Source organism: Podarcis melisellensis (assembly GCF_964234715.1).
Source record: "Podarcis melisellensis genome assembly, chromosome: 1".
Lineage (NCBI taxonomy): Eukaryota > Metazoa > Chordata > Lepidosauria > Squamata > Lacertidae > Podarcis > Podarcis melisellensis.
Genome location: NC_138528.1, coordinates 31,694,119 through 31,720,999, shown reverse-complemented (window position 1 = coordinate 31,720,999; position 26,881 = coordinate 31,694,119). Strand labels below are relative to the sequence as shown.

The 26,881-nt window shown below is 40.9% G+C and overlaps 1 protein-coding gene and 1 long non-coding RNA gene across 3 annotated transcripts in view; both read right to left on the bottom strand.

Annotated features, from left to right (window-relative positions):
• Positions 1-2,230: 2,230 nt before the first annotated feature.
• On the bottom strand, positions 2,231-6,087 carry LOC309373389. Its single transcript, XR_014170011.1, has 3 exons — positions 6,032-6,087; positions 4,048-4,185; positions 2,231-2,342 (listed from the first exon to the last, which is right to left on the bottom strand). It is a non-coding gene; the product is annotated as an uncharacterized lncRNA (long non-coding RNA).
• A 7,776-nt stretch (positions 6,088-13,863) lies between these two features.
• SEC23A (SEC23 homolog A, COPII coat complex component) overlaps positions 13,864-26,881 on the bottom strand; it is a 32,636-nt gene continuing 19,618 nt past the window's right edge. For both annotated transcript variants that reach the window (XM_081910915.1, XM_081910916.1), the window contains exons 10-20: positions 25,822-25,945; positions 24,585-24,665; positions 23,066-23,155; positions 22,135-22,241; positions 20,982-21,135; positions 20,029-20,106; positions 18,920-19,081; positions 18,571-18,657; positions 17,671-17,826; positions 16,522-16,587; positions 13,864-14,998 (exon numbers count right to left, since the gene is read on the bottom strand). In XM_081910915.1, coding sequence (XP_081767041.1) covers positions 14,909-14,998; positions 16,522-16,587; positions 17,671-17,826; positions 18,571-18,657; positions 18,920-19,081; positions 20,029-20,106; positions 20,982-21,135; positions 22,135-22,241; positions 23,066-23,155; positions 24,585-24,665; positions 25,822-25,945 — 1,195 coding nt within the window. In that variant the 3' untranslated portion in view covers positions 13,864-14,908. The remainder of the gene's footprint in view (positions 14,999-16,521; positions 16,588-17,670; positions 17,827-18,570; positions 18,658-18,919; positions 19,082-20,028; positions 20,107-20,981; positions 21,136-22,134; positions 22,242-23,065; positions 23,156-24,584; positions 24,666-25,821; positions 25,946-26,881) is intronic.

Here is a 26,881-nt window from a genome sequence, read left to right as displayed (position 1 = left end):
TAAGAACAGATGTGTGGATTGCTCTGTGTCACATGTCTGTGTACACTCCAGCACAGCTTGCTGGGAACTTCCGTTTTGTGTATAGCTATTGCTTATGCTGCTTGCTTTTGGACACGAAAGGGAGAAGAAATGTTTTTCTTTGTCCTGCTGTATGCTGAATAAACTGCTTGTAAAAATGCTCACACAGCCGTCTCCTGCCACTTCGGTTGCGTAGTGTTCACTCTGCTGATTGGAGCATGCTCCAGTTTCTGAAGCTGGGGTCACTGACGCAGCTCCAAGGACTGGAGATCACCCGGCTTAGCGGCCAGTGGGCTGGAGCCAGCTGGGGGCTTGCAAATTGCCCCTGTTTCCTTGGATGCATCCCAACAGCAGCTATAGCTGGACTGAAACCTCCAGCACACCCCCTCTTCTGCCATACCACAGTGCAGGTGCCCATGTATCATTCACTGCCAATCTGTATAAGAAGGCAAGGAGCTAACCCTGCAGAACCATTATTGAGCTCCCATACTATCACAGCCTTTAGGTTCGGCCCTCAGTTTTATTTTTTAATCACATGCCTGTATGCTCCTCCTTAAGGTATTTTCCAGAGCAGCAATTGAAGAACAAGGTGCAATTGGATAGATGCTCAATGATTAATTTGAGATCAAAGACATGCATTCAGAAAATTGACTCAAGTTGAAAAATAAGGGGAAATGCTTTTCATTTGCATTGTTGGATGGTTCTTAGCCTGTCAGCTTGCAGAGGCAATGGTACACAGTCACATTTAAACTACAGTGGTACCTCGGGTTACATAACTTCAGGTTACATACGCTTCAGAACTTTGCTTCAGGATGAGAACAGAAATTGTGCTCCAGTGGCAGCAGGAGGCCCCATTAGCTAAAGTGGTGCTTCAGGTTAAGAACAGTTTCAGGTTAAGAATGGACCTCCAGAATGAATTAAGTACTTAACCCAAGGTACTTACATCTCAGCAGATAGTTGGCATGCATAGCAGATTCTCACTCCAGCCCCCCAAGTTGCTAATGTAAATAAATCCATGCAACATTTTTCTTGGCATTACAATTGTAGGGGCAGAATTGTGCCCCACCCACCCAGTTCCCAACATTAATCTCCTGTCTTGAATAATAAGAAAATGTGCTTCTGTATTGTTTTGATAACTTCGAAAGTCTTTGACTGAGCCACCGTGAAAAGAAAATATTGCAGATAAAGAACACCATGTTTTGACTGTGACACAGGACTGGCTCCAGACATTTTGTTGCTGGTGAGGGAGGGCGAAAAGCTTGTTAACCTTTTCCCCTCTAGACTTCTCTGAAAGTTCCTCCTCTGGGAGTGAGAAAGATGTAGATACCCAGACAAAAGAAGACAAAAACACTCTCGGGAAGCAAAATTGATAAGCTGTTGTTTAGACTGTTCTCATCAACCTCTTGTTATCTTCATGTGCAACTGATTATTGTGGAGACAGGACTAAAGTGAAGGAAGTAGGAGCACAACTGGGTGCAGAGAAGATCAGACTCAAAACCAGAGCACAGGGGTAGTATAAAATGCCATGAGAATCCTTGCCAGACATTCAGACATAAATTCTCACAGGGTAAGCTCAGTGTTCTAGGGTACTGCTCATATTCTCGCACAGGCAATGCCTTCCTGAGATTCTGAGAAAACTGGAAAAATAGCATCTGACAAACCCAGAAGGTGGAATGGCAGAATACTCACCAGGTGGAGCTAGTGAAAAGCTTTCCTGACTCCCATTGCAGTGCAAACTGGCTTCAAAAAGGAGTTACTTAACCCATCTCTCACTAACATATTACTCTTCAGATGGACTCCGACACCCATCAAGCCTGACCATTAGCCATGCAGGGTGGGCCTGGTGGGAAGTAGAGTCCCAACAATATCAGAAAGGCTGTAGGCTCCCCATTCATTAGTTTGGTGGCTAAGAGTCTGAGAGTGGACATTATCATGACAGACACATTCTCAAATCCACATATCCCAGTGTAGCAGAGAGTTAGATGGATAGATGGGTGTTCTGTGTGAATTTTAATGGTATAATGTATTTATTTTTATGTTTGTGAGTATAAGTCTCCTGAAGACCTTTTAAATAACAAGCAACTAATACGCAGAAGATGAAGAGCATATTCTGAAAACAATATCCTCCAAAACCTGCCACTACAAACAATTTAAATTTATCAAATGAAAAAGAAAACTTATGTATGAAAGGTCGTTTTCCCCTTATGACTCCCCCCCTCCCCCACAGAGCCTGAGAAGCAAAGACACATCCGAAGCCCTTTTCCCCCAGTTTGTCATTTCAAGGTCCTGTGCTTCATCAGGAGCCAAAGATCTCCACTGGAGAACTAGAGTGAGAGAAGGATGACAGAGCTTCACAATACTGATTGCACAAACCTTGAACACGGTGCTATTAATAGCTGTTTTCCCATTTGTTGTAGAATGAACCAAGAGAAGTAGCAGGAAAAAGCAGGAAACCATAGGAGGGCCCTCTTTACCCGGAGGGGCAAGGGGCGCAGGGCACCCAGGCGCCAAATTCTGGAGGGTGCCCTGCGCCTGGCACTGAAGCCACCTAAGCTCTTAACTATCTACCTGTTATGAAATAATGAATAATTTTGATCAAGCTAGAAAAACAAAATACATATATACCGAGGTATTACCAAAATGGCTCACTGGAAGGACAGATTGTGAAGCTGAGGCTCCAGTACTTTGGCCACCTCATGAGAAGAGAAGACTCCCTGGAGAAGACCCTGATGTTGGGAAAGATGGAGGGCACAAGGAGAAGGGGGCGACAGAGGACAAGATGGTTGGATAGTGTTTTCGAGGTTACCAGCATGAGTTTGACCAAACTGCGGGAGGCAGTGGAGGACAGAGGTGCCTGGCGTTCTCTGGTCCATGGGGTCACGAAGAGTCGGACATGACTAAATGACTAAACAACAACAACATTACCAAAATGTATACCTACTGTTTCACTAAAGGACTTTAGACTTTGTGCACTCATTTACCAAAGTGTCAGACTCAACGACGGCGCTTGTCATTCACAATGGCGCCGTGATGCGATATTAACTCTTAGATCAAAATATTATATTACGGATTGTATTGAGCTGCTATGCGGCAGCGGGGTCAGCGGCACCTTTGACACGACTGATATTTCTCCTAAGTAGGTGCCTAAACAATACTTATAAGTTTAAGTGCGGTGATGTGGTATACTTAAGTATAAGTGTATTATAAATAAATGAGCAAATAAAAAAGTTTGTTTCTTTTTCCTCCCTTCTTTCGTAAATGAGATAAGGCGTAGGCGTGGTGTCTGACATAAACATAATAAAAGTTAATTTGGGGGCTAAACTAAATTTTGGGGCGCTGGATGGATCTTTGCACCCTGGCGGCGCATATGCTAAAGACAGTGCTGCCAATATGCCATGATTAACACTCCTAAAGAAAAGAGAGAGAAAAGACAAAAGCCGGGCTCTTCATTTAAAAGGTAAAGGTAAAGGTACCCCTGCCCGTACGGGCCAGTCTTGACAGACTCTGGGGTTGTGCGCCCATCTCACTTAAGAGGCCAGGGGCCAGCGCTGTCCGGAGACACTTCCGGGTCACGTGGCCAGCGTGACATCGCTGCTCTGGCGAGCCAGAGCTGCACACGGAAACGCCGTTTACCTTCCCGCCAGAGCGGTACCTATTTATCTACTTGCACCCGAGGGTGCTTTCGAACTGCTAGGTTGGCAGGCGCTGGGACCGAGCAGCGGGAGCGCACCCCGCCGCGGGGATTCGAACCGCCGACCTTTCGATCGGCAAGCCCTAGGCGCTGAGGCTTTAACCCACAGCGCCACCCGCGTCTTCATTTACTAACTAGTAAAAAAAAGAAAAAAGAAAAGCAGGCGGAGGTTGGGCAGCAATTTCCTCTAATGGGCCAGCAAGATGGCATTTGTGTAAAAAGCAAGCTGCCTGACACTGATAAGCTGACATAAAGGCAGGCAGCTTCAACCCTGTAGATTTGTAGCTAGTTCAATTCTGTTATTAAGCGAGAATAAATTACTTGGTGTTTATTCATACCTCAGGAAGCTGGAGGCGTTTTGTAAATATTCTGCAGTTTACTCCAAAAAGGAGGAACCAACAATGTAATCCCAGGGGCAAAAGGACTCTGGCTCTCCGTTCCATGACGAAAGAGGCAACTGCCTTCATGGACAAAGTCTAGAATAGAAAGGCATTGAATTTACAAAAACAAACCTGCTCACGTTACTAGTGCCTAATCAACATTTTGGCCTTATGGAGAGAAAGCTTTGCATTAGTGGATTTATAAACGTCTTGGTGACTGCGATCATCCAATGCATCGTTAAATATCTTACAGTCTCTTGAAGAATTGGGTCACCTAAGCAACAACGATTGGAACCCCAGCTTTTACATTTTACACACATCTAAAAATCACTGGCATTGGTGGGGTGGAGATGCAACACTTGCTTTGAAATAACTCAAAGTAATTTAGGGAATATCCTCACATGGACTAACTGTTCAGGGGAAAGAAATGTCCAAGATGAAAAGCAGAAGACATGAGCAGCTGAAGACAACACAGCAGCCATCTTTTCCCCATACAATTTCCCTGGGAGAGGCTTCACATTATGATTTGCAGCCACTTTCTGAATGCATTTCAAAAGGGGTTTGTAAAAACTGCATAGCCATGAAGCTCTTCTAAGCGGCTTAGCGTGCTTAAAGAAAGAGGCAGCCCTCAGACCACCTTGAAAGTACTACTACTCTTTTTTTGTAAAAGTGGGTGGATTTTTAAGGTTTTTTTTTTCTTTCACTTTAAAACTCTGCAGGGCAAAACACAGATTGCTTGGAGTGTAACAAAACTGATATGGGACTGAAAAAGATTGATTGATTGATTGATTGATTGATCCATCCATCCATCCCTAGTAACCAAACTTGGGTTACTGCAGAACCTCCAAGTATCCCTGTTTTCCAGGGATGTCCCTGATTTAAAGAAGCCGTCCCAGTTTCTGATTTGATCCTAGAATGTCCCACTTTTCTTTAAAGGTAAAGGGACCCCTGACCATTAGGTCCAGTCGTGACCGACTCTGGGGTTGCGGCGCTCATCTCACTTTATTGGCCGAGGGAGCCGGCATACAGCTTCCGGGTCATATGGCCAGCATGACTAAGCCACTTCTGGCAAACCAGAGCAGCGCACGGAAATGCCGTTTACCTTCCTGCCAGAGCGGTACCTACTTATCTACTTGCACTCTGACATGCTTTAGAACTGCTAGGTTGGCAGGAGCAGGGACTGAGCAACGGGAGCTCACCCCGTTGTGGGGATTCGAACCGCCAACCTTCTGATCAGCAAGTCCTAGGCTCTGTGGTTTAACCCACAGCACCACCCGCATCCCTCACTTTTCCTTAGGGTGTCCCTAGTTTCACTGAAGAAATGTTGAAGCGTATGGACCTATCCGACCCCTGAGCCGTCTGAAGGCAATCCTGTATAGGGAAGTTTTATTTAATGTTTAATGTTTTATCATGCTGTTATATATGTTGGAAGCTGCCCAGAGTGGCTGGGGCAACCCAGTAAGATGTGTGGGGTATAAATAGTAAAAGTATTATTATGGAATGGGGCGTCCCTATTTTCATCGGAGAAATGTTGGAGGGTATGTCACTATGATGTTGTTGAGATGGGAGTGGGGTTGCCATGTGCTGCAAATGTCCTGGGCCAGCCCTGGGAGTGTGTGGGAGAAGGGGCAAAGTTCCATGTTTGCCCCAGGTCCCACAAAATGATAACTGGGTCTTGTTCAGGAAAGCTTCCCTGCCCTCATGCATTATCAGCTTAGTGCTGAAGCTGTAGCATGGAATAAATTCGCAACCCACACTTACAGTAGTTTTAGCACAGGACCCAATTCAATCCACAGCCACTTCCTTAGTGGAAGCATTCCAAAAATATCCAGTCTTTGAATACGCTGAATTTCTACAAAAGCTTAAGGGCCAAAATTGAAATGAATAGACACACTTATGTGGCAAAGAGGTGCATATTACAGTGCAGTTCTGTTGGACTTACATTGTATCCCCAGGTGAGATATAACCTCCGTGCTTTTTGCAAGGTAAAGTTGCTCCTACTGACAAAAGAAACTTAACATAGTTTCTCATAAAGACAGCTTCAGCATATAAACTGTCCCATTATTTTTTTTTACACTGACTTCTTCACAGACGTGATGGAAAAATACAAGACTGCAGACTTAACTTGAATCAAGTTAACTTGATTGTGCTTATTTCTCATTGAAATCAATGGGGTTTAACTATATTAACCTGGATCCAGCCCCCAAACTCTAAAGAAATGCTCAAAAACACAGAAATATAGAAAAAATATTGTATACAGTCTCTTCCTATGCAGTTAGGTACACCTGAGTTCATTAATTTAAGCGGACTTAATTGTATTTACCAGGCTGAGAGGGTATAAGCAGACTACTGGTTTTATCTTTTACTTTTAAAAAAAAACACACCATAAATCTTGATTTATGAACATTTTGCACATGTTAACAAGGTACATTAAAAATTGATTTATTTATTTTTTAATTAAGAAATGAGAAAAAATACATGAAGATATTATTTGAAGGAACAGGATGTGAAGATAGTGTGCCTAAGGAACCACTTCTCAGAGAAAGTAATGCAACTTTCTCCAATATGTGGTAAAATTAAGAGGCTGATAAGATCAAAGGATTTTATGATGTTGCAAAAATACGTTCCGTTACTGAACTAAAATTATGTGTCCTATTATTGCGCTGGAGATGGTTTTACAGCATTACTAAACACAGAAGTCAAGTATTTTGTGACCCCTTGATTGTATTGCAACTCTATAAATAATTGCCACACTGAGCCTCAACACCTTTGGGTCTCCTCCAACCTTTTCACTTACTGTATTCTTAAACAATATACCCGGTCTTGTTTTTTAAAACTGGAGGTGAAAAAACCACCTACATTTCCACTGCATTGATTAGGCCAGCTCTAGTGCAATCCAACTTCAAGATCCTCTAGGATCAAAATTTGGATTCAGCAGGTCTTGGGCATTCACCAGCATAAAACCATCCCTCACCCCAGCTGACCTGGAGATATGTCAGAGTTAATTCCCTATTCCCAACCTTGGTCTGCTTGGTCATGGGACCTAGGGCCCAATCCTCAAAACCTGGGCCCACTCTCACCTGCCATTTCAGTTGGCAGTGGACCCTCACAGTGGCTCCTGAAAAGTATTTGGAATAGGGATAACTTGCACCAGCTTCAGTTACACCAGCGTCCTGTAGTTAAGGTTGCTCTGTAAAGCTTCAGTATGCAAGCACATAATTTTTTGCTCTGATTCTTTATATCGGATGTGCTACGTACTGAAAATTTTAATAGACCTATATGCAGCTTGACAATGATTTCCAAGAGCTCTGATGCTCACACGCATCAGAGGAGGTTGCACTGCACTTGCAAAAGATGAAGTTTTGCTGTCCCCTCTCTTATATAATTTTTATTTATTTATTTATTCTTTCATTCATTCATTCATTCATACATACATACCCCACCCTCCCCAGCCAAGACTGGGCTCAGGGCGGCTAACAACCAATAATAAAAACAAGTTGATTCATACATACAAGAAAAGCACAAGATGAATAATCATTTCCAGGGACAAGGACAGGGACTGGAACTGCATTTTATTTCTTGATATAGGTCACACAGTCAACTTGTTATGTACTGAAGTTCTCACCCTGGGCCAGCAGGGGGATACTGTAGATAGTTATGCAAATGAAGGATCGAAAAGTGACGTTCAGTGATTGGATAGTTTTAGAAAATGGCAACAGTTACAATTGTTCTGGAGCTCTATATAAGCAGGCTGACTGAGCCCCTCAGTTTAGTTCTGTTCTGACATCTGAATAAAGAAGAGCTGTTTGAAGAATCGCTGTGTCGTCTGCTATGTTCACCCACAACTTAACACAACTTAAAAAGCAAGATTAAAATACAACATTAAAACAATTAAAACATTAAAATGTAGCCTCATCACAGGAGGAGAAAGGAAAAAAGAAAGGGGGGGGAGGGAATCAAATTGATTCTAAGCCAAAGGCCAGGTGGAACAACTCTGTCTTACAGGCCCTGCGGAAAGAAATCAGATCCTGCAGGGCCCTGGTCTCATGAGGCAGAGCGTTCCACCAGGCCGGAGCCAGAGTTGAAAAGGCCCTGGCTCTGGTTGAAGCTAATATAACTTAGGGCCTGGGACCTCTAGGATGTTGCAATTTATGGACCTTAAGGTCCTCCGTGGGGCAAAATATATGCAAATTAACTTCATTCAGAAGTTCCATTTTCCACCCCAGAGTTCATTTGTGGCTCTACCTCAGTGCATTTTTCCTATTAGGTGGTTGCCAACTTACAACTACGCCATGATGGTATATCTTCTTCCACTAAAATGGCTGGAGGTGTATTAAGTAGATGTGTCCTACTTTTTAAATTAAATAAATCCCCAGTTTGCTCTGTTGAACCTTTGGATCTGAACAATAATCCCAGCATGCCTCCCCATGACCTTGGTTTGCTTTGTATTTCTTCAATCACTTGAGAATTGAAAGAGGGTGAACAAGTGGAACTCTGAAGAAACATCATGAATAACTTCACTGGTGTCATGTGTTCTGCATGCAGTATGGCTCTGTGGGTTTCAGAATGATTGCTCTCAGTTCAACTTTTCACCAATGTAAATAAGCTTCAAATCTGTTCCTAATTATCTTGCCTTGAGGCAGGCTCCTGCTGCAATACTTTCTCGGTGTTATTGTTCCAATGTTCCCATCTTCTCCAGCCTGTGATTTCTTATTCTAATTTGTAGCCCTGTTATCTGTACATATGATTACTAGATTATGAAACTCCAACTGCTCTGGTGCCACTGTGAATGATCTTCCTGGGAAATGAGATGCAAATTAAGGCTTAATATAATTAAGGCTGGTTTTGCCTTGATCAGATTTAACTTTTTTCCCTCCATTGCCATAGGTTTGATTTGTTCCATGCCATTGTTTTATTTCAACTTGCTGCTCTTCGTAAAGTACTATAATAGCTTGTTCCAATTTTAGTGCAATACTAGCAAAATGTTCATAACTTCTTCCACCATCTCAAGCGCACACTTGTTGACCAAATAATAAGCACAGCATATCAAATAATATTCGTATCCCTCCCAAATAACCACTATGGAAACCCACACATCAAAAAAAAACACTCCAGCTTCTAAAATATTTTCCCATACAATTGATGTGTATTAATCTCTGCAATAAAGCCAGAAACATGCCAAACTCCTTATCTGCAATGAAGTTTTCACTGCCTTTATCGTTGAGCCTCAAGGTTTCCAAGTTAACCTTGTTGTTGTTGTTTAGTTGTTTGGTCGTGTCCGACTCTTCGTGACCCCATGGACCAGAGCACGCCAGGCACTCCTGTCTTCCACTGCCTCGTCCTCTGTCGTCCCCTTCTCCTTGTGCCCTCAACCTTTCCCAACATCAGGGTCTTTTCCAGGGAGTCTTCTCTTCTCATGAGGTGGCCAAAGTGTTGGAGCCTCAGCTTCAGGATATGTCCTTCCAGTGAGCACTCAGGGCTGATTTCCTTAAGAATGGATAGGTTTGATCTTCTTGCAGTCCATGGGACTCTCAAGAGTCTCCTCCAGCAGCATAATTCAAAAGCATCAATTCTTCGGCAATCAGCCTTCTTTATGGTCCAGCTCTCACTTCCATACATCACTACTGGGAAAACCATAGCTTTAACTATACGGACCATTTTTGGCAAGTTAACCTTATAATCCCACAAATGAAGAGAAAGGGGAAAAAATGCCTCCCCTGCAAGAGTCTATGCAAATAAGGACCATACACTCAGTTCAGGACAGCAAAGTCCAACTCCTTCGCAGCTTTCATGAGCATGGCATTGTTGCTACATGCAGGCAAGGCAATCTATATCCTGGATGTGGGTCCTATCTTGTGCCTAACGCCTAGTTCCATGTAACCTTAAAATAGTGTTGGCACCCTAGGCTCTGGAAATGTTGTTTACCTAGGAAACAAAAAGGGAACTAACGTGGACTGTGCAGAAAAGATAGGGTGGAATTCAGCGTTTATAAGGCTGTCATACGTCCGGATTTTCCCAGACATTACAGGGATTTCAAAGGTAGAATTGATGTTCGGGAGAGAATTTCCAAAAGGTGGTGCATCGTCTTGGATTCCTGGATCTTAACAACTTTGTTGAGCTCAACACCTTTTAGGGTGTCCTGGTTTTTACTCTTTGAAATATGGCAACCCTAGTGTTGCACTACGATATATGTTGTTTCAGCTTGCTAAATGAAATAGTCCCCTCTCTCCTCCCTCTTGTGCACTGCTCTGTGGGTTCCTCCAAGCCCCCAAACCCAAGCCAAATCCACCTGAACAAATTCCTCAAGTAAAGTTCAGGACATTTATTAATGTTGTAAACTTTTTTTTCATTTCCTAATAAATTAGCATTTTCTGATACCACTGCTCTTGATTTGATTAACGTTTCTGGAAATTCTGTGTCAAATCAAATAAAGGTTATAATACATCACCTTCCCATTCTAGAAAGTCACCTCCTGGTATTAAATAATTTTGAATGCAATTCATATGCCATGCGACACCAAATAAATCCACAGGTGTTCAGATGGATATGGGTTTATTTGGTATTTATTAAAATTTGATTTATTGGGAAAATAACCAGTTTTCTAAACAGCAAGAGGTTGAACGAGGGTCCCCCGAAAACATTGACTATGACTTTAATTATGATAGGAGCTGCACCGTACACATGTATTTGTTTTTGATAGCTTTCTGCCCTCCCGACCCAATCGCAATAGATAGTATAAGGGGAACATATGAGGAAAACATTGGTTGAACTTTCCCACTCCCTATTTCTAGGCTTGTTTTTAAAAAAAGGGTGTGTGTGTTATATCTAAGGAATACTTAGAGCTGGTTCTTGGTTTCTTTCTTATACATTCCCTTGAGTGCATGCATGTTAGCCATTTCTCCTTAATGAAATGTCATGCCCCTGAAGAATGTGTGTGAATAATCCACAAATATGCATGTGATCCATAGGTCTTTCATTCCCTAGTCCCAATAGGCATCCTGCAGAGAGGAAAGAGTGTTGGTGTGTCTAAGCTTATGGGATTGGATGCCTGGTAACCATTCTTTAAGCACAGAAAACAAAAGCCCCATTTTGTTTTCGATTCTGTGAAACAATTGGGAATGAGAAGCCCTTGCCAATATCACACAAATCACCCAAAGATTCCACTGCCCATCCCCTAGTGTAGGGGTTCCCAACTTCGGGTCAAGGAGCACCAGTGATTTGCAGGTTTTCTTCATGTGATCTGTAGCATGTCTGTAAAAATACAATTAAAAATCCTACAGCACCTAGCACAGCACATTACAGCTGCTACAAGAGAAAGATTTTTTTTAAAGCAGTCTGCCAAGACCCTGAGCAATTTTCACGTGGGTAAAAGAGTTTAGGAACCATTTCAGTTTCCCAGGAAAAAATCCCCCATCAGGGAGACAAAAGCAGTTTGTATCCAGGACCAGAGGTTAGGCAGATCCAGAAAGCCTTTAATCTAAAGGGCACCTTACACAAGCAAGGCACCTGTATGAAAGGCAGAAATAAAGCAGAAAATCCATATCTCTGTTTGCTGATTCATTACAGCATTTGACACTCAGAACACATGCATTGATTATCTTTCGTGCAATGCAATCTTTTTAAAAACGATGCTTTATGATTCCCTTCAATACCAGTGGATTGTAGAATTATTTCTGGGAAGTCTGCTCAATGATGACAACTTACTTAAAAAAAAAAAACCAAAAACCCAACGCCCTTTCATATGCAGCCACTCGAAGTGTCATTTTGACTTGCCAAGTACAAAAAGCAGGAAAGGACAATTACATTTTAACATTAAGATGCCAGATACAGAGCCTAGTAATAATAGATTACAGTATAATCAGAGCTGACTTTACCAGCTCCAAGAGAATTACACCGGCCATGGATACCATTTGGATCTGAAGGGAAATTGTAGCACAAGCTGCTACTGCCCTCTTGAGGTTTCCAAAAACCTACTCAGAAAGAGTCACATGCTAAATGCAGTTCCACAATTCCTTTCAGAGACCGTTTTGTGTTGTTTTAATAGAAGACAGTCACCGATACTGCCATTTGAAGGGGAAGTGCAACACAGGAAGAGTTCCTAATCTGTTCCCCCAAGCCTGTCATACTGTTTTTACTTCCACTAGAAAGAGATTGGTGCCTGTATCTTTTTCCCCAGGGTTGTATGGGGTGTTAGGAGAGAGGTAGCACCTCATGTCATGCTCCTTCAGGGGTAGTTTGCCCACCTTTTGTCCCCCCTACAAGCAGCTCCCCCTTGTGGCTCCTAGAAGCTGTCAGCATGTGACTGTGGCCACATCCCAGGAACGGCTTTGGCTAGCCGGCTAAGCCAGATAAGGGTAGCAGATAGGTCTCAAACTCTCATTGACTTAAGGACTTCCCCTGAATGCAAAGACAGGTCCCAGTGGGTTGAGCAGATGAGCCAATAGTGGGTCCAATGGCCAAGAAGGCGGTTTCTGCATGTGCTGTAGAGAGGTGAACGGGAGATGGGGGCTTGTCAACCTGGGAAGGTAGCCCATCTAGGAGAAGGAAAACTCTGGTCCTAAACCTCCGCTTCCTTGTGGGATTTCTTCAGGAGAAGAAAAAGCTAAGGAGTAAACCCTACACAAATCTGGAGTGCAATCCCTAATATGGTTGGATGGTATGTTGTACATCTCGTCCTGGCAGCTGCTGCAGCCAAGGAAGTGTCAAAAGTATTGATCTGCTTTCCTTTGGACGCACCAGTGAGGCCGAGAGGGGAGTATTGTTGTCTGGTTAGCCAAAGACCTCCATACACAGTCCCCAGGCTTGAGCCCTGGGAAAGTCACTTGGGTGCTGCTAATGCAGCAGTTTGACTTCACGCCCCACTCCAGAGGTGCACTCCATTGTCTCTTGAGACAGACGGATGCCAACAAATTTTCCCCAGTCGGTTTTATCTTCCCCAGTGAAGAGAAAAGCAGCTGCCAGATGATGGGTGAGGGACAAAGGAACCTGATGGAGCTGCGGGACTTTCAGTAAAGCCAATGCAGTGTCTCTGCTTCCCATCTCTCTCTCTCTCCTGCAACCTCCCTTCAAATGAGTTTAGAATTCATCCAGCCCTAAACCTGTGTCACTATGCCTTCCAGGCACACTGGACCAAAAGAGATAGTAAAATTATTTCCCATGTATTAGGTATTTCACTTTAGGATAAGACACTGATGTCGGGCAGTAAGACCAATCTGGATGGATAGAATACACATAGGTATTGATCAGCCAAGGGGAAGCAAAGTTCACATTCCCTCCTGGCTAGTATCACAGCTACCTAGAATATCTTTAAGTGTTACATCTGTAACAGCGATAGAGCTAAGGGGCTAGATCACATGAGGGTGAGAGAGTTAAAATGGACAACGTTTAGATTTAGGCAGGGAATCTGTGGCTCAAAGGCAGTTCAAGTTAGGCAAATCCTTTGAGAAAAAGGCCAGTGTGTTGGTGACATGAATAGACATACTGTTCCCAGAGTCAATGAAGCTAGGTAACTTTTTTTTTCTTGCACTTTAGTGCTGAGACCCATCTCAAGGGCTAGATGAAAACATTTGGGAGTATGTAGTTTGAGCGCAATTCAGGTCCTTTTGCTCAAACTTACTCTAGTCAGCAACAGCCTGCCAAGTGTGTTTGTGAGTTCTGCTAGGGGGAAACGGTATAAGATTGTTTACATATAAGAATATGTTTTTTATTTATTAAATTATTATGATCAAATTCAGCTATTGCATATAGACATAGGCTTACAAATGCAACCATCTGTTCTATACATAAAAACTTTATTATTAAAAAGCAAATATATTTGTTCTCAAGGAAACAAAGCTAAAACTGAGTATTACCAGATTTATTACAATTATGGTGTGTACTGTGTAATACTGTTTCAACAAGAATCATAACCTGCATAATTTATAACAAAACTGAAGCAGAACAAAAAAACAAGCACCACACAATGTCATAACATTATATGGCTGTAATAAAATAAGCATACTTTACTTATGGAAATAGGCAGCAATATGCTTTTGTTTATGGTACTATAACTATGTGTTTTTCCCTGTGTAGACACTGTAGACAGGTGCAGGACATCAATTTTTCTCCTCTGTTTTGAAAACACCCAGATTTGATAGTGTTTTAATTAAGTGTAGTAATCACAGGCTTTGCCAGAGATTATCCAAATGATTGTCAAATTGTAAACTTTGGATAACAATTGACAATTTTGTTTCAATTTTTGCTTGTTAAACTTCACTTAGAAAATATAGAAAAGATTTCCTAACAAAAATGAACACTTACTAAACCATCGACATACAACTGATTGCAGAAAATAAATATTTTTCGATTTCAAGAAATTGGATTTATATCATCTTATAGTCAGTTTCTTTGTTCTTTTCTAGCCAAGAAGAATAAACATGAATATGCCAGAAGGCAAATCATGAAAGCCCATTGCTGACAATAGACTTTTTTTTTACAACATTTAGTGTTTCTGCAGTGCAAGCCAGAATAATAATTTCGACTGTTCAAATATAAAAGATAGTACAAAGTTATAATCAATGGACTAAGACAAATTACAGTATCATGGAAACCAAAAAAGCTCCCCCACCCCCCACCCTGAATTATATCCCAGTTTGGTTTACTTTTCCAAACTGTAGTTTGTACTTAGGCCTTTGATATGCTCTTTTTCTGAAAACTACACTACTTTAAGATGTAGTTAGGCAGCTTGCAACACATCAGAGCATTTGTTTTACAAGTACATCAAATGGAAAATAAAGCTGAAATGTTGATTCAGCTAATCAACATCTGTTGCACTCCACACTTAGGCAGCACTTGATACAGCAAGTTTCTTCAAATGATCCATGAAAACCTGCAAACTGACATCGTCTGTGAGAATGGGTGCTCCAGATTCCTAGAAGAAAAGGGAAAGCATTAGAAAATATGTCAAATTCATTAAGCGAAGCCAAAATATTCCATGAGAACATGTACTATGAAAATCAGTAAGTCTAATCACTGTAATTAAGTAACCAATATACCTCCACATTTCCCTTTACTGGACAATTAACAGCTGTTCCAATAGGGGCAACGGCAATCGCAAGGAGGAAAAATGGGCGATCAATGGCTTCTCCTAACTGGCAACTGTCCCCTCAGCAAATATAGAGAAGACAGGCAGCAGAAAGGAACAAAGAAATAAAAAAGAACGCAGAGAAGCTTCAAGGCACAAGAGGAGCAGAAAAAGCAAGAAGAGAAAGACAGGATTTTATTTATTTTTTACAAAGTAGGGAAAAGTTGACAAGAGAAGCAAAGCGCAGTAAACACGCACACAGAGGAACCGCAGGAAAGAAATGGAAAATATTGAAAGGAAAAAAACAGTTAAGTGACAGGAACAGAGAGAGTCGGGAGGAATGAGCTGTTTTACCATGGCAGAAGAGAAAAAACTGAGGGGATTCACTCCAATTCTGCTCTCCTGCCTTCCTCATAGCTTGTGATCATTACCCAACCCAGTTAATCCTTCCTTATCCCACTGAAAAACAACTTCTGAACCTGGTGTTATTAGTTTAGCTGGAATGTAGGAATCTTCCACATAGCAACTCAGATACAGTCCTACCTTGGTTGCCGAATGCCTTGGAACTCCTATGTTTTGGCTCCCAATCAACTGAAAACCGGAAGTGAGTGCTCCATTTTTCGAACGATTTTCAGAAGCTGAACGTCCAGTGAGGCTTCCGCGGCTTCTGATTGGCTGCAGGATGCTCCTGCAGCCAATCAGAAGCCACACCTTGGTTTTCGAATGGTTTGGGGAGTCAAATGGATTCCCAGAATGCATTTTGTTCAAAAACCAAGGTACGACTGTAATTGGCCCACCGTCCTCAATATTGCCCGCACTGTATAGTCTACGTTGTCTATGATGAGTAAAATGATTCTCCAGGGTTTCAGAAGTATTTTCCTGCAACCTTTTGCATATTAAGAATGTGAACTACAGCCATAGTCCTAAACCCTCCATGAATCTGCTAACCTTTCTTTAAGATCCAATGGTAATGAATTTCATACAATATAAGCTTTTAGGCTGTCTCCGCTATTCGGTTTCATCAACAAAACTGGCTTTAGTACATTTTCTACTGAGAACAATCCTCACCTCTACCTAATTTTTTTAAGGCCTTTAAATATTTTGTATCCTATCAAAACTCCCAGAAGGAGAGAAATATATTGTTTCTAGGCTGCAAGAAATGCTAATTTTTAAGGGCAACAAAAAAGCAACATAGCATTTCCTTAATCTGAATGGCAACTTCTAAAAATACTGTATTGTTTTTGACATACAAGTTTTAATATTGGTAATCGCTCCCTATTTGATTAACTATCAAATTGTTTTATGAGAGTTAAAGTAGGAAACATTATGTATATTATCTTAGCCTTTTGGTTAATCCACCTGAAACTTACCTGCCCCCAGGCATACATATTATTGTGGGTCTGAGAGGGATTCACTTTAGAAAGCAGAAAACGAGCCTTTAAACAAAAATAAGGAAAATAAAGTTATTCTAAATAATGCTTACAGTCCAAAAAAAATGGACTACACTCCAACAAGAATGACCATCATGTGACCTGCCATTTGCAGGCTGCCCTGAGGTGCCTGTTATATAGTCTGCATTCAGAGAATGATTGCTTTTAAATTTTTTTAAGCATTAACTTTTGTTAAGTATGAAATATTAAAAAGTGCTAAGTGAGCAGCAACAAGGAATAAATGTACACAGCCCTACCACGTATAGTTTGGCTTGAGAAGACTGAATGAAGGTGAGCTATGTTCTGGGAGCCTATGCAAGCAATAGTAAGGGGGTTGCTGTTTGTCTTGTCTAAATCCCACCAGAAAATGGGGGGGATTGAGTCATGACCATCTAAAAGCAGCTTAAATCTTCAGCCAAGCACATGAGCCATCACATGCTCAGTATGCTAGAAGTTGAGTCATAATTCATACCTCTTTCAACTACATGAAACTTGAAAGTTTATTAATGCAAGTCCAATATTGATTTGGCCTGTCTTGCATTTAGCAAGATGATTCCATAAACCAGTGGTTTTCAACCGGTGTGCTATGGCACCCTGGGGTGCCTTGAATGATGGTCAGGGGTGCCGCGGGCAACACTGGCCTCTGTCCCTCTTCCCTTCCCTCTCTTCCTCTTGTGCCCTCTCATGTTTCTGTCTCCCAAAGGCTTGCACAGCTGTTGCAGCAGCTGTGGCTAAAAACTCTCCAGGCAAATGTTGCCTCTGGGGCTGGCCAGGGAGTGCTTCCCAGGCCTCTGTGGGCCAATGGGAGGAGGCACCTCTCTTTGGGGTGGAGAGGCAGCTCAGAGACCAGGGGCGGCAGCTGCAGCTTTTCCAAAGGAGAGGCGAGGGGAGAGGAGGCTGAGGGAAGACTCCACAAGGGAGGGTGTTTGAAAAAGGGTGAGAGGCTGCCAGCTCTGGTAGGCAAGAGGTGACATAACTGAGCTCCTGAGCCCCACAGGGGTGCTGCAGAAAGAATGCAATTGTCCAAGGGAGCTGTGGACCCCAAAAGATTGAAAACCGCTGCCATAAACTGAAGCAACAGTGCTTTACCTGACTGCCTCCATGCTCTGTATCTATGTATCGTGGCATTGGAAATCTGGAATGAAGAATTTCCTGTGCATCATCTGATGGAGCCTGGAGCAAATGGCGGAAGTTTTCGTACTCTGGCATGTCCTGGTAGCCTGACTTGCGCCACTGAGCTATGGTCTATAGAGCATTAAACACACATTGTTTTATTCATACAAACAAGTTTTATATAATCTAGTTTGAGTAGGACGCAATAAGAAATCTTAGGGAACAGGTCAGTTAATTAATGTTTTGGCAGTGGTTTAATCACCAGAATTACATTATTGTAATTATATTTTTACCAAGAGCAAATAATAACTGTGATATTCCATTATGTTCTGAATAACAAATGCTCAATAGTTTCTCGTTTTTCAAGCAGCAGCTCTGTCACAGCAATCATACATGACACCTAGTGCCATCATCCTCAGTGGAAGTATGCCGTAGTAAGTAGTCATAGAATTGCCTACTTAGTGTTATTTGTTAACTGAAATGCAAGAATGTATGTTTGCTGACAATAGCAACTTCCGTAAATACAGCAGGTAGCGAACGTATTAGCTTTCAAGGCCTCAACTTATAAGGATTTTTGCACATAAGCACTTTCATAGAAAATTCAAGTACCATGATGGCCTTGAGAAGCTACCAATATGGACACGTGACAGAGCTCTACCCAAAAGGCTCTGCAATGGCCTCTGCAGTGTAACAGTAAGGTTTTTGAGCCCTCCTCTTCCCAGAAGCAACTCCACATGACAAGCAGCTCCTAAAACTGGACAAAGCACAAGAAATGGCCTCCAATACAGAGCTATTGCCATGTGTGGGTGACAGCCACTAGTTTTAATAAGTATGCCCAAATAGTAGGATATGGAAGTCAAAGTGACTTGATCTTACCTCTCCATGATAAATAAGGATCTGGAAAAAGGTGTCCATGAGAAGAATGCGATCAGGCAGAATACTGCTGCTATCTAAAAGAACAGGCTAATATAAAAGAAGAAAAGTGTCTTAACTACATATACAAAACAGAGAATTCCATTTCTTAAAATTCAGCTTTCTCTGTTACATTTAGCAAGCAACATAACATGCTCCCAAAATTTTCCTGTGCAAAACTGCTTTACATTTAATTTAAAGCATTAATTTAGTTTGAAATTATTTTCCCAACAATACACTAATGAGTCTTCTTCATTTTCAAGTTTTCTTTTTGCAGCTATTCATACACACTAGGTCATACACACCAACATACCTCTGGGGGTCCATTGAAAGAATAGGCATATAGAATTGGCTGAACCATTATAAGGGACTGAGTCAGATCTTGCCGCATGAAATGATGGCGATAGTAGGAACTTTCATCAGGACTGTTGTTGAAGACTTGCAAAAAAGGAGATCTTCTTAAATGGAACATAAACTGCAAAATAAAACAAACCAGAAATTCCCCCAATGTTTCTTGTTCACAAACCCAGCTGAATCAACAGTAGCAATGTTTCTTTCCAAAAAGATTTGATACTGGTTTATGTCACTGAGTTTAGTGACATCATTTAGCTTGTCTGGGACAGAAAGAAAGATAACCTCCAAATTGGTAGGGTAACAATGCTGATAGCAAGGAAAAGATGAGATGTTACCTCTGTGGCCAACAAAATGATAGAAAATCATAGAAAAAATGTACTTCAATTTTGTCTGTTCATTGGACAGTAGTCTAATACAGTTGTGAAATGAGGTGTTTAGGGCTGCAAGTCCTGTGAATATTGTTGACATTGCATGTAATTTACAATTTATGATTACTGCACTGTTATACTTGTATGTATGCTACTGGTATAATATGCCGTTTTATGTTTAAAAAGCGCACACACGGTTCTTGTAGGTGTTGTATACTTTTTCATTGTGGACCCAAATTGCCCTTGGTGATCTTTTTGCAGTTATGTTTTTTTACTGAAAAAGGAAAATTCTCAATGAAGGCATAATTTTTAAACATGAAAAATCATGTTATAGTTAATATCACACGTAGATGTTGATATTTATAGCATGGTTTATATTTATATAAATGTTCTCGAGTGTTTAAATTTATGACAGTCTTGTGGCACATTTGATCCCAAAACTAGAATGATACAGTATTTTTTTAAAGTAGCGATTTAAAAGTCTAAGAAATTCAGAACAGCCAAAGTTAAAAGGCTTAGAATGAGAAATACTATTCAGTTTTATGTTTTAGTGCTTCACAAATCCCAAAATGCTAGCACGAAGCAGAACTTTTAAAAAAACTGCAATCTAATCAAGGACACTTGGACATCTTACAATAAAGTGAATATAAGCATCATACTGGATATAGAATGTTCTCTATTTCAATTCATTCATACTCACCTGTGGGTAAAGGGAAAAGGTTTCTGAAAATCTGAAGGAACTTGGATCATCCTTGTGATATTCTCCAAATTTCTGACACTGGATAAATTTTTAAAAGTCTTTTAAGTTTTCAGTTTGACACTTCAAATACTATCATGACATTTTCAGAAATATATACTTCTACTTTCACTACATTACAAAACAACCTAACTTCACCGAAGTAGCATGGGGAGGCTTCTAAAATTCTGTTCAAGAGTGTCAAGTACATAGTTACCATACATAGATCCCAGAATGAAATCTAACCAAAATGCTTCATTCAATACCAAATGTTTAAGACCCACAGATTTTGCGGAAACATTCACATCAACTTTAACAGTTAGCAACAAGCTCAATGTTTGTATATTATTTTTCGGCTCTCAAAAGAGGGAGGAATACAACTGAGGCTTCCAGACAATTAAGTTTTACTTGAGCAGTATATCTATTGAGAAAAAAACATGACTTTAAAAATTGTGGAGTGAAGCTTTGAAATGCAAGAGTTAGAGGTTATTATGACAAGCAAAACCTTTGGCTTATTTATGTTGGCACTTTATAGTACAAAGTAGATCCACTGTGAAAAGCCTTCTTTATCATCCTTCTAATATCTTTCAACAAGTTCCTTTGCAACTTTATACACCAGAAGCACATAACTTAAAACTATTCAAAATATACATTTCTCAAAATATCAGACTGCAGTCTTAGGAACAAACTAGATGTGGCATCATTCACACAATCATCAGTTGCACAAATGTTTGTTGGTTTTTTTAAAGTAAATAATAGGAGCAGTAGCCCATTCTGGATCAGGACCTCTATATCTGCTATTTGCACTGGGGGCAGACAAGGCAGATACAAGACCCAGGCCCGGTCCTATTCTCTCCCTAAATACAATCTCAGATGGGAGGAGGAATCAATATTTTCACACATTTGTAATGCCTTACCAGTCTGATGAGCTGTCTGTCCAACCACCTAAGAACATCAGGTCCTTCCTCTGTCTCAGCCCTGTACACTGCCAGCCTGGCCATAAGAATGGCAGCCGCCTCCTGGTCAAAAGAAGCAGCGATGTTTTGAATCTGTGTCTGAGCATCAGCCCAACTGCAAAAGAATAGCATTTGTTTACCACACGTCATCAGAGAGAAGCAAAAACGTATCAGTTTAATAACGAACAGCTCCAATCCATGTCACTCCTCCAAATCAAAACAAAGCTCCCTTACGCAATTAAGAGAAACATAAAACATGCAGGAAGCTCACTATGTAGCAAATACAACAATTCCTTTAGAGCCAATTTAGACATTATGCCAGAAGCAGGCCTTGCAGAATCATCAGCAATTCATGAGCCCCTGAAGGAAAGGCATCATATAGCTCTCTGCATACCATGCTCTGAATCGTAATCAAGCACAACCCACCTCCATGGTTGCTAATGTGATCATCCATTTGTGGAGGTGTAGGAAACTGCAATGATTAGGTGTCCAATTCAATTGGCACTGGCTGCCACTCTGCAATCAGGCTAAGTTCAAGGTGCTGGTTCTACCATATAAAGCCCTATATAACTTGGGATCCAGCTACCTAAAATAGTATCTCTCCCTTCATATACTCAATCAATCACTGTGCATTCTGCAGTGAGGGCTTCCTGCAGATACTATCTCATCAGGAGGTACTTCTCCATATATAAATGGGGCCTTTAGTGTTGTGGCACCTACTCTTTGGAATTCCCTCCCATTAAATAATAGACAAGCGCCGTCTTGTTTGCCTTTTCAGCCTACTGAAAAAGCTTCCCTTTCCAAAAAGCCTTTTAAGTGGAGAGTTCTTTCCCAGACCTCATCTGTACTGGATTTATGATGTTTTCATTTTCTTGTTTATGTGTCTGCTGCCCTGGGATTCTTTGGAATGAATAAATAAATATTGGCAGATTAACAAAAATCAGGTGCTTTGATGTGCATGATTCAAAGTGCTTTCCACTAGTGTAAAGTCAGCATTACATGCAATGTCAGACCTTACATACATAAGGTCTACTTTCTAAGCAAAATACTGTTTGTTAAACAGTGTGCATACAACACAAATATCTAGAATAGCACATCAGAACTTAGGGCTTACTTTCTGGCAACAGTGGTCACTCTGATTCGTCTCTGTCCACTCGAATGCTGGTACTGAGTCACAAACTGGATTGCACCTCGCCCACCCTGAGGAATTGGAGCATTGTGCTGTTTTGAAGGGTAAATGGTGAAGAGATTAAATTGAACAGAATCACAGGAAAGTTGTGCAGCATGATCACTACATTAAGAATCCCATCACTGCCACTGTCAATTATATAACTAGAGGTGATTTGTCAGAAGCTACTTTAATAAGTGCAATATGCTGTACAAATATGAAAAAATTAAGTCAGTAAGCTTACTGCCTATATTTAGCTACAATTTAATTCAACACTGGAGCAGCTTCCAAAACAGAGTGCTTTAAGTAGAGAAAATACTATAGGAGATGTACAAATCTGAAGGCAAGACAGGAGCACGGTAGATGAGACAAGATAATACAATGTAATATGTATATAGCTACTTAGAGCAACCAAGTGCTTCACAAACACGACCTCAGCATTTCTTACAAACAACCCTATAAGATAAAAAAGTATTACTACCCTCATATTGTAGATGTGGGCTGAAGGCAGGCAAACTACTAAGGCTGCCCACCAAGTTCATTACACAGATGAGAACTAAACCAGGGACTTCCTGGTTTGTTGCTTAGCGCCTTATGGTATTACAAGCTACAGCAAGTCTCAAAAAATGTTCCTAATTAAAATGGGGAAAACTATAATTTGCTTTCCCCCCTCCCCAAGTGATGAAACACACAAGGAGGCCTCATCACATAATTCTTGAAAGAAACTACTTTTGTAGACCACATCAACTACTTCCCCAAAGCTCCCAATTAAAATGGGGAGGAGGAAGTGGGAATTGTGCTTTTTCAACCACCTACCTCCTACACAATCAGTAAAAATATTTAAATATGCACATGTACTCTAAAAAAATTATCTTACCTGATTAACCACCTCAAAATACAATCCTAGGGTTGTGGTAGGATTAAGTCCACAAATCTTCCACTGACATGTACCTCCTGTTCCTATCTCCTGCAAAAATATTACAAATAATTTTCAGCAAAAGTTACATTTGCTATACACAGCAAATTGTAGGATTTGGGAAAACGTACTGCTGTTTTCAATGGTTCCTATCCCAGTTACTTAGATACAGCAAAATTATATCTTTGTTATAAATGCTTCACTTCTCCCCTCTACTAAGATAACACTTAACATGTTGTTAACATTTCACTGTAACATGAATTTCCACAGACTCGAGTATACTTTGGCTGCGTGAAGGAAATAATGCCACCTTATGCTAGTGGAGAAAGCCAAACGAAACAATGAGCCACTATACTGGCACTAAGCAAGACATTACTGGTACACATCCAAAGAACTACAGGATAAGTAGGACAAATAGTGAAGTTTATAATGCTGATATACAGTGGTGCCTCACAAGACAAAATTAATCCTTTCCGCGAGTCTCTTCGTCTTGCGGTTTTTTCGTCTTGCGAAGCACGGCTATTAGCGGCTTAGTGGCTATTAGTGGCTTTAAGAAAAAGGAAAAAAAATTCGCAAGACGTTTCGTCTTGCAAAGCAAGCCCATAGGGAAATTCGTCTAGCGAAGCGATGCAAAAACCGAAAAACCCTTTCGTCTTGCGCGTTTTTCGTTTTGCGAGGCATTCGTCTTGCGGGGCACCACTGTACATACATATACATACATATATATATATATATATATATATATAGCATTGTTGAACCCAGGAGGCACCACAAGAGGTACAATACATAAATAAATAAGCCTATATGTAAGGTGCTTATCACTACCTAGAGCTTTCTACTCCTCAACAATATATTCACTACTTTGGAAACTGAGTGGCTAGTGAAATAAACATATACACACACACACACACACAGGGCAGGATTCAGTTAATGAGTCCTGTCAGTAGAAGCCCTGCACAAGGACTTCTCCTTGTACAACAGGGCTTTTCCTTCACATCGCCCTGCGCAAACACGAAACTGTCTCTAGGGGAATCGGGAGAACCCCTGGAACGGCATGTAGGGGTGAGGAGGGGGATTGTTCCTTCAGGCAAGCCAAAATGCTTTCCCTGTCAGAACCATCACCTTAGGGTGACACTGAATTACTCACACACAGAGTGGTATAGTGTAATCGCAATATGATACCCACTAATGCTTACTCACATCAGAAAAAGCTGGATCTACTGCATTTTTATGTAACAGGTGTAAGGGTTGGATTAAAATGGTATCAACTGTTCTAAACCAGCCAACAGCCACACAACTCACTGCTCACCCGGCCTGAAGGACAAAAAGTCAAAACTTTTGTAAAATCATGCCTTTGAAAATGACAACATGCTAATAGGATTTTACACAAGATTTTACTACATAATTTCTATAGCATTTTGTGTGTGAAAAGTGAGAAAGGCACAGATTGTATAAGTGATTTACAGGTTAATCAACTTACATTTTCTGATACGCAGGGCCCTTTAGAATTGAGAGATACACAAGGTCCAATAGCTCCAGATATCTTTATTTCTCTTGAAGTCTACACAGATTGAAGAGCAAAATAAAATAAGAACAAATGATTGTTCCTGCAGAATGTAGGATAATCTTTCCTCTTGGCAGTCTGAGCTTGTAAATCTCCTTTACTAGTAAACAGCAGTGCTAACAGAGGTCTGAACAGTCATTTGATTCAGAATGGAGCAGAAACTAGACAGCTTTTCTTGTAGTAAAAATGGTTTCTATGAGACTGCACTGTGGGTAAGTATGTAGAGAACTGCAGCCTTAAACAACTCACTGGATCAACTAAAAGTACTCCTTGCACTAAAAGGACTTATGAGACTTCATTCCTCTATTTTGTAGAAGCCTATACACTTTAACTTTACATCTCCTTTACAAGTCCAATCTAGAACAAGCATTGGTGGCAGAGATGACAAATCATATCTCAGAACAGGCACCTGACCCAGAGTACCCCCAAAGTTTCTTAGAGTCCCACACTTTCGTACAGGTGAACATATGGAGATGTTTTATAAAAATGCCAACCAGCTCAGTATTGTCTACTCTGACTTTTCGCAGCATCATCCTTTGTGGAGATAGCAGATACTGGGTCAAGGACCTTCCATGTGCACATCATGTGCACTACCACTAAGCAACAGCCCCTTCCCAGATATATATTTTTCCTCAGCAGCATATTCATATGACCAGCAGGATATGGACAAATCACCATACTATCCCCTGGATCTCATGCCCTGCTGCCCACGTTCCATAATGGCAAGAAGAAATGTTATAGGAATTGCACCTTTATGCAACAGAGAAATATTTCTGTTGACATTCAGTATGTATTGTGAGTGCAATCTAAATATCCTATCAACAGATTACAAGATGTTAGAGTGAGCTGTGTCTGCAAAGGTACAGGAAAGATACCCAGTTGAATATCTTGCAAGTCAAGGATAGGAATTCATAACAGTTTTGCCAAGCAATGAATGCTGGATCACAGCCACACTAAATTCCAGTGTTTATTTTCACTGTAAAATAAAATACTACCAACCCAACGCTAAAGGTTTAAACTAAAACACTGACTGAACAATTGTTACTAGCAATAATAATACCTTAGTGCAATAGTTTAGTTAGTTGTAAACAAATGTGATGGAATAACAACACAAGACCTTTAAAAATATTTATAGTAAAATTCCAAATCTTACTTTGATTTCTAAGGTACCTCCAAATCCCATCTTGAATTGCCCCTGTGCATCTTTGGTAAACACACGCTGAAAGGTTTGTTTGAACAGGGATGTATTGAAAGAGTCTCCCATTACCATGTAACCCCTACATGGGGGGAAAATGAATAATTAGGTCAAACAATATATGAAAAACGCGAAAGAGCAGTTATAATGGAATCTGGAACTGCTCGAAGTCATCACACTCTAGGCTGCTACCACAAGTTCACCTGTGAAGATTTCTGCTCCACTCCTGCCATCCCATATTTCGTTGTGATATTGCAGATCTATATGCTATGTATAAAAGTGACCATCACAAGACACTCATGGAAGCACTGCAGTATCAGCTTATATCCATTGACTTCCCCACCCCACCCACAGCTTGTTCCTGAAGAGGCATAATGTAGTAATAAAACATGGAAAGCAGCACCGAGGGCCCAGTGGCCACCCCTAAACAATTTATTTCACAAACAGACCATTTTATACATATCGATGTAGCTCCTGAGAAGCGCTGGCAGAATTTGAATAGGTCTGCTTCAAGTAAGACTTAATTGGATATCACCCATTGATTTTGAGGGGTGTGCCTTTCATGCTTGCAGCACACCATGGTGTAGATTATGGATGTTAGGGAAGGAGAAGAAAGAAAACATTGGTGCTTGACAAAGGACAGGAGGTTAGATTTGATTTGATGATACTTTCCAGCACTATAATCCTACAATAGTGCTTCTGAGCAGCAGCATTTAACTTTCTCAGTAGAGAGAAAAAGCTTCCTTTAAGATTACTCTCCAGAATAGTATTATGCTCAGTATTAATAGCTGTGTGATACAAAATCTTTAAACAGGAGAAAGGAATATATTGCAATTAAGAGTACTAGTCAAAGAGTATTGCTTTCTGACGTGAAAACTCGTTTTAATCTATAATTTCATGATTGAAAAAGATTAATTGTAGTGACTACTTTGCTCACACAGACATAATCATGCAAACATATGCAAGTCCACTTGACTTCCAATATATAGCTTTTCTCTTAATTACACAAGAACACTGT